Genomic DNA, 8050 nt, shown 5'->3' on the forward strand with positions numbered 1-8050 from the left:
TGACAGTTATGGGGTAACAGGATATTCTCAGCATCACAAAATATTACCCACCGATTACTTGGTAATTGCAAAAGGAAACACCTTTATGATGGAGACATCTAGAGTAACCACGTGGCTTGGTGATCAAAGTTGGTATCATTAATAGCGGAATGGGACATCACCTGTCTTCTGATGTGATGGGACATGAAGTACAGAGCCTTGTTTGTAAGAGATATTTAGGAAATAGATAAAGCAAATATGGCAAAATGTAACAACTGTTGAATCTAAATGGTAGTTACAAAGGTGATCATTGTATCAGACCTTCAACTCTTCTGCATTTTTAAAATTTTCATAATAAATTAGGGAAAAATGACTCCATTGACATGTACTTTTTGGAAATACTTGGGAGACTACCAAGGACAAATTGTTGAATTTAAAATGCAGGTTAGAAAATATATAAATCATTATTTATTTTTGTAAAATATGTATAGTACACTAAAAATTAATATATTTGCACACCTATGTTCATAGCAGCACTATTTAAAATAGCCAAAAGGTGGAAACAACCCAAGTGTCCATCCTTGAATGAATGAATAAACAAAATGTGATATATACACTCAATGGAATATTAGTTAGCCTTACAAAGGAAATTCTGATACATGCTACACTATGGATGAACCTTGAGGACATTATGCTAAGTGAAATAGCCCAGTCACAAAAAGAGAAATACTGTATGATGCCACTTATGCGAAGTACCTAGAGTAGTCAAGTTCATAAAGACAGAAAGTAGAACGGTGGTGGCCAGGAGCTGGGGGAGGGAGAAACGTGGAGCTGTTTAATGGGTACAGAGTTTCAGTTTTGCAAGGTGAAAAGCGTTGTGGAGGTTGGTTGCACACAATGTGAACATACTCAACACTCCTGAACTGTACACTTAAAAATGGTTAAGATGGTAGATTTTATGTGATGTGTATTTTACCACAATTAAAATTAAAATTAAAAAATCAGTAGACACGTATGCACAGAGTTGTTATTTCTCTAAGTTAGTTTCAATTTTTAGGAAAATGGATTTTCAGTAAACAATAGAAATTGTCCACGCAGCCTGAGAATTTTGTCAGAAGACACAAAAATCCTTTGTCCCATGAGGTGAGAGGCCAATGGCCCGCCGGGTGCCTCCTCTGCATTTGGGTTGCCATGAAAAGCTTGGCCTGCTGACCCCTTGACTGGGCGGGGAGAACCTGAGACCCAGCAGCAGGGCCCTTCCAGGAACAATGCTTTGCTTGGTGTCTGGCCAGCGAGGAGGCGAAGTTTGAAGGCTGTTGTTGACCCAGTGCTGGCCCGCCTGCCTCGTCCTTCACACCCATTCCAGCCCCTCACCTTGCCTGACTGCACCCTGGGGTGACTCCTGCCCTCACAGCTTCCTCCGCTTCAGAGCCAGGCTTTGATCTCACCTCCCAGGATCCAGTTTCTGCTGAAGTCCATCACGGCCTCAGATCTACGGGTTATTACCCACACAGCATCCCAGGCAGATGATTCATTTCAACCCTGGCTGATCTCTACATTTTGACCTTCTGGCTCTATCGGGCTCCAGGCCCTTTATCCTAGTTGTGATGGAGAACCTACATCTTGACTATGAAGACGTTCATATAAACATACAAGCCATGAACATCTTCTTTTCCAAAACTTTCAATGGAGCAGTACTAGCATTTATATCCACATGGGATTTTGAAAAAAATGACTTATGCAGTTCTATTTTGTTTCCCATTAAATTAATATTTCCTGTTTTACTTAAGGCACTGTCAACATAACCTCAGTATCATACTGTGCCCTCTTTTTTTCAAATTAAATATTTTGAAAACTTAGAAAAGTACAGAGAACATCATAACAAACACCTGTGTTCAGTCTACCCAGGATGAACCAATGTTAACATTTTGTAGTGATTGTTTCAAGTCTAGAATTTTCATTTTACTTCTGTATATGGACAGAGCTGGCCTCGGGAGAACAGTGAAGTTAGCAGCGTTCCTGTCCTGCTGCCCCCTTCCCTGGCAGTTGACTGACTGGGCACCCATGGCCCTTGGTTCTTCAGTGGCCAATGTGGTGCCTCTCCCAGAACAGCTGTGCTGGCGGCTGTTCCAGGGCTCTAGATGGAACAGTGGAGTCCTCAACTGTATTAGAAACAAGTCCTGGTTATGAGTCACACAAAAAGTTCCAAGCAGAAAAAGGAAAGTTATTAGAACAAAGGAAACTTATTATCATAACTCTGCAGGTGGATCTGTAGGCACCAGGCCTCAGAGGGGAAATGCATCCAGGAAATGAACAGCTGTTGGCATCCCAGCTTGCAGCTGCTTCTCTGTGCTTCATTCTTTACTCTTATTCAGTTCACCTGTTGGAAATTAGCCTCCCATGGCTCCTGTGTTTACATACGACATGACCAGCCACACGAAGAGACTGACTAGCAGACCTTCAGTGGCAATTCCACATGTCTGAGCAAGAGCATCTGACTGTCCCACCCTGGGTCAGATGTCCCCCTCTGAGGAGGGTGGCCAGGTCATGTACACAAACATGGCCTCCAGGCTCCCACTTTTGTGCTGCTGTGGATTCGGGGGCTGAGTTTCAAGAAGGAAACCCCCCTCTCCTGCACATGGGTGCAAAACTTTCAGGGGACAATAACTGCACACAACTGGAGTATCAGCCAAAGCTAGGACTGACTCTCTAGCCTAAACACCTTGAACTTGGGAAAGCACAAGGAGATGAGGAGGATGAAGATAACCAGGCCTCACGGCACACAGTATAGGTGCTTCATGGATGGCCACTCTCCCTGAAAGGATCGTGGGGCAGGATCTGTGTATGGACCAAGAATCCCATATTATGACTGGAGTATGCTCTATAGTTGATGCTAATGTTTCTATATTCCTTCCATGAATGTTTAGACTCTGATGTGCCAGGGACTTAACCGGGAGTGAGGAAGCAGTGACAGTCCAACTCCAAACTCCTCCAAAGGGCTTGTACTTTGATGTGAACCCTGCATGTATAGTCTAGGAGGTTGGCTCCATTTTTGAGCAATAGCGCATAAAGTGAACACTTCCTTTTCTTTCTCCATTCACTCCCACTTCTCAAGGTCTGTGCTTGGGTTTTACCCTTGTAAGTCATTTCAAACATTTTCTAGAATAAGCAGGGTAGATATTTCTAAATACATAAAATGAGGTTATGTTTATATTTTTATGCTAGCTCATAGAAAATGAAATATAATCCTACTAATGGTACTATTTTGACCATATGGACAGTTATCATTTATAATATTTTTTCTGAAGAAATCTCAAACCCTGACTTGGGATGGAGAACAGAAATCCTTGTTGGGGGCTGTAGAGTGGGGTGAGCCTTACATACCACAGATAGTCTGTTGGCTATTATTTGCTCACGAAAGGCTACTTCTCTGGGCTCTTCTGCCCTCAGGTGTTGCAAATTTCACTTTTGAATCAGGGCTGCAACCCCACTCCACTCATCAATAGCAGTGCCCTGAGTTTTAGATTGACAGTTGAATGCATGGAAACTCACTGAGCTTCACCCAACGCCAAGATGGCTTAGCTTTAGGAAAGACACAGGGCTGGTGACCACACAGCATGCAAGGTGACGGCGGGCAGTCTGTGGGCTTGGGCACAGACTGGGAATACTTCTGGCTTGCTCTGCACATAGGGTGTGCACTGGATAGGAGGGACGAGGCTGAGAACACGCAGACAAATTCAGTTCAGCGAAGCCATCCGCTTGGGGTCCCCTCAGCTTTTGTCCTTGCCTGTCTCAGCCCATTCCCAGCACAGCTGCACCTCACCAAAGCCCATTCCTATGATGACAGTTGACACAGTGGGGCACAGGAGTCTGGTGCATCCTCAGCAGGCCCTTGGCATCCTGCATTCAGCATATCCCTGTGGTCCATGGACTCAGTGCTACAAGGACTCAACAACTAAGGCAAGAGTCAAATTCTCCTGTGTCTCTGAGGCTAAAAGGTCACAAACCAGCTGCTAACCCAGGGCCTCACCTTCCTCAGGTTTGTATCTCAAGCACAGGGTCTGTCATACAATAGGTACTTGATAAGGTAATAGGTAGTTGATAGGTATGATAGGTAACTGTCTCATGAATATTCAGTTTTGACCCCTGAACTTTATTTTATATTCAAGTTGTTCATGCGCCTAGTGTTTATAAGTAAGTAAATGATTGCCTAGCAGCAAAACTATTTTTTTTTTCTATTTTAAGAATAACTTGTATCAAAGGCCTTTGGCTTTTATGCTGATAAAAGACATGGTGATTGTAACATAAAGTCCTGAACTGTTCTCTTTCAATCTGTCTTCCAGATTATTTGAATATATTTTGCTCTATAAGGATGGAGTGATGTTTCAGATTGAACAAGCCACCAAGCAGTGCTCCAAGATCACCCTGACAGACCCCTGGGACCCTCTAGACATTCCTCATAACTCCACCTTTGAGGACCAGTACTCCATTGGGGGGCCCCAGGAGCAGATCACCGTCCAGGAGTGGTCGGACAGAAAGTCAGCCAGATCGTGTAAGGGCTCAACAAAGTATTCAAGTATCGCATCTCAGGAAGCAGGATGGGAAATAATGTTTAAGTCCATTAAGGAAGGCAGTTGTTAGGGATATTTAGAAGCTTAATCAAATTGTTTAACTCCATTTGCAGTCCCCAAATGTACCCTGCTACTTGTGTAGCGCTGGGATCTAAGCAAGGCATTTGAACAAACACCTCAGCCTTCTAAGGCCCCCTGTAACTTTCTGCCACTTTGACTATTATGGGTTTAGCCTTGGCTCTGACGTTTCATGATGCCCTGGAGGTCTGTGACATGGAAGGTGTTTGTCTAAGTCACACATTAGATTTGGGTGCCTCCTTTTCCTTTCCCCCAAACACTAACTAAAGTTGCAGCGACCAGATCTACTGCCATTATTACATCTGCTTTTATACATAGATGTGAAGCTCTTCTCTGCAATGCTGCCAACACACCTCTCCCGAGACTGTTTCAAAAACACAGGCCTTTGTGCTGTGGAAAACAGTATGATGGTTCCCTCCAAAGTGAAGCACAGAATTACCAGATGACCCAGCAATATAGGGCATATACCCTAAAGAACTGAAAGCAAGGACTCAGACAGATATTTGTACATCTATGTTCATAGCAGCATTATTCATCAAGTCCAGAGGTACAAACAACACAAGTGTCCATCAGCAGACAAATGGGTGCACAAAGCTGGTGTATACATACAGTGGAAAATCACTGAAGCTTAAAAAGGAAGGAAATTCTGACACATGGTACAACATGGATGAACCTTGAGGACATTATGCTGAGTGAAAGAAGCCAGTCACTAAGGGATAAATACTGTATCAATTCACTTATATGAGGTACCTAGAATAGTCAAAATCATAGAGACAGAAAGTAGAATGGTGGTTTCCAGGGACTGGAGGGAGGGAGGAATGGGGAGTTAGTGTTTAATGGACAGTTTCAACTGGGGAATATGGGAAATTTCTGGAGATGGATGGTGGTGACATTTTCATAACAATGTGAATGTACTTGGTGCCACCAAAGTGTACTTAAAAATGGTTAAAATGGTCTATTTTATGCATATTTTGCATAATTAAAAATACACACATTCTGCCTGTCTTGTACATTAAAAACTCAACTTGCCTTCCTCCTATAGATGAAACCTGGATTGGCATTTATACAGTCAAGGATTGTTATCCTGTCCAGGAAACCTTCACCAAAAATTACAGTGTGCTATTGTCCACACGGTTTTTCGACATACAGCTGGGCATTAAAGACCCGTCGGTGTTTACCCCGCCAAGCACATGCCAGACAGCCCAGCCAGAGAGGATGAGCGAGGACTGCTCCTGATAAGCCTGTGAACGCGGCAGGGACAGCATCGGACGTCAGCTGCCAGCCGCCCCAGCTCGAACCGGATTCGAGACTTGAGAGATGAGACTCTTCATTAGAGATAAATATCATAATTCTAGGAAGATAAACTTCGATGTGTGTTTTGTTTTGTTTTGTTTGTATGTGTGGTTGTGACTACTTCGGCTAGGTTTACAAAAAGGAATGGAATGGAGAGTATGTGGTAATATATGAAGAGATGGCTAACACGGGGACCTCAGAGGTTCCCGAAGCCTGTCTGGGAGCTGAGCTTTCTGTGTGCAGGTGTATGGGAAGTGCGGTGGCATACACGGGGCAAGGGGAGGGTCAGCAGGGGAGAACGTGTTGTTATCGACCTTACTGGGAATTGCTAGATGGCTGGCACATGGTGATAAAAAGAGCGGAACGACTTTGGTCAGTTTTGGTATTAATGTCTAAGCTCTCTACAGACAATGACCCACTTGTTGCCTGTGCCAGGGTAGGGACTGCGCCCACTGCTGCAGGCCTCCAGCACCTCCTTTTCCCCCACCCTGTGCTCCCTTGGCTGCTGACAGTGTGATCCCTTAAAATCCCTTCAGGCCTTAAGAGCTTTACGGCATGACACAATGGATGTAAACACTTGGTGAGGAAATGAAAGGTTGTAACACAAAGTAATGATTTCTCTAAAGATATATTTTAAACAGGAGGGTTTGGAAAATCTTAATGTCTATTTCTGGGTAAGCATGAGCCATATATGCTTCGTTTTTTTTCTATGCAAGAGTATTGATATATGTGCTGAATCATCACATACTTGTCAAGAGACCTGTAGAGACAGGTAGCATTCTAACAAGAGTACTGAACTGGGAGTCAGGGGACTATGGTTTCTGAAATCCAGGACAAGAATTCCCTTGTACTGGAACTCCTTTGATTCACTAGACATATCATGCTTCCCCTCACCTCTGCATCCCTGGGGCAGCATTTCACAGCCTCTTTGTCTATCTGACTTCTGCTTATCCTTCCCAGGTCAGCTCATGCATGGCCTTTGGAGGCTGCTCCCAAGCCTGGACTGGGTACACCTCGCAGCTTGAACATGCTAGTCTGACAATGCTTACTAGGCTGTGTCCAAACTTCCTGCTTCCTGGATGCTTTCACTCACTAGCCTGGATATAAGCGCCATGAGTACGGGTACTGTGTTCTGTTTACTTTTATATGCCCAGCACCAAGTGCCTGGCACGTGGTCAGTGCCCTAAACATATGTAGAGTGGAGAATGCTAGCCTCTCTGGTCCTTACTTCCTCATCTGTTAAATGGGATTGGGTTTGCTGATCTCTAGGGAGATATCTAGTAATAAAATTTATCATTCTAGATTCCTTCTACTATTGTGTTTTATCTGGCCATCTATCCATCATCTGTTACCAGGAGAAATGTGTGATGCCTATATTACGCTGAAAACAATCTGTATTACTCACAGTTTATCTATATTGTTTCAATAAACAAATTTAATTGCATTTCTAAGTGTTTTTTGATATATTTGTTCTTGTAATAAATATGGGTTATCTTGGCTATAAGGGAGTTAAAATGCTTCTCTAATGAATAAAGTGCTTCCTATGATCTACACTAAATTCATTTTCCTTTCTCAAGAGCCTGCTCTTCCTCTTAAAGCCCAGTTGCCTGGGTCAGAAGCCTCAGAGTCATTCGTGACCTATATTTTCTCCTTCAGTCCTCATAGGCAGTCAGTGTCCCGAGTCCCATCAGAATAGCTCTTAAAGCTACTGCCTCTTGTCCATCCCCTCAGCAGCCATCACCGAGGTCCAGGCTCTTAGCATTGCTGGCCTTTGCAAGGTCTCTATACACTCTGTCCTTGTCCTTGTTCTAGAAGCCAACCTCTGTTCGTTCGTTTGCTCATTCATTCATTCATAAGCCAGTCCTGAATCCCTGTTGTCTCCAGTGCCCATGTCGGTTCCTAGAGTCACAGAGTAGCGTGCAGCCCAGTCAAGGCCAGCATCTGGAATGCCACCTGGGGAAACTTTCACAGCTGCCTTCGAGGCGGTCCAGCCTGATCAAGCCTTTGTGACAGCATTTTCCCCACTTTCTCTCTCTCCACCCAAAAGATAGCCCTGCTCCATTCCAAACTGCACACCCCTCTTAGTTAGCCTCGGATCTTCACATCTGCCCACCCTAGCCCACAGCCCC

At 44.1% G+C, this 8050-nt stretch overlaps 1 protein-coding gene across 1 annotated transcript in view; it reads left to right on the forward strand.

Annotated features, from left to right (window-relative positions):
* EPDR1 (ependymin related 1) overlaps positions 1-7365 on the forward strand; it is a 40433-nt gene extending 33068 nt beyond the window's left edge. Inside the window, exons 2-3 of the mRNA XM_082633109.1 lie at positions 4323-4531; positions 5671-7365. Of these exons, the coding sequence (XP_082489235.1) occupies positions 4323-4531; positions 5671-5864 (403 nt within the window). The 3' untranslated portion in view covers positions 5865-7365. The remainder of the gene's footprint in view (positions 1-4322; positions 4532-5670) is intronic.
* The last annotated feature ends 685 nt before the right edge of the window (positions 7366-8050 follow it).

This window comes from Mesoplodon mirus, assembly GCF_964341445.2.
Source record: "Mesoplodon mirus genome assembly, chromosome: 9".
In the NCBI taxonomy this organism is placed as follows: Eukaryota; Metazoa; Chordata; class Mammalia; order Artiodactyla; family Ziphiidae; genus Mesoplodon; species Mesoplodon mirus.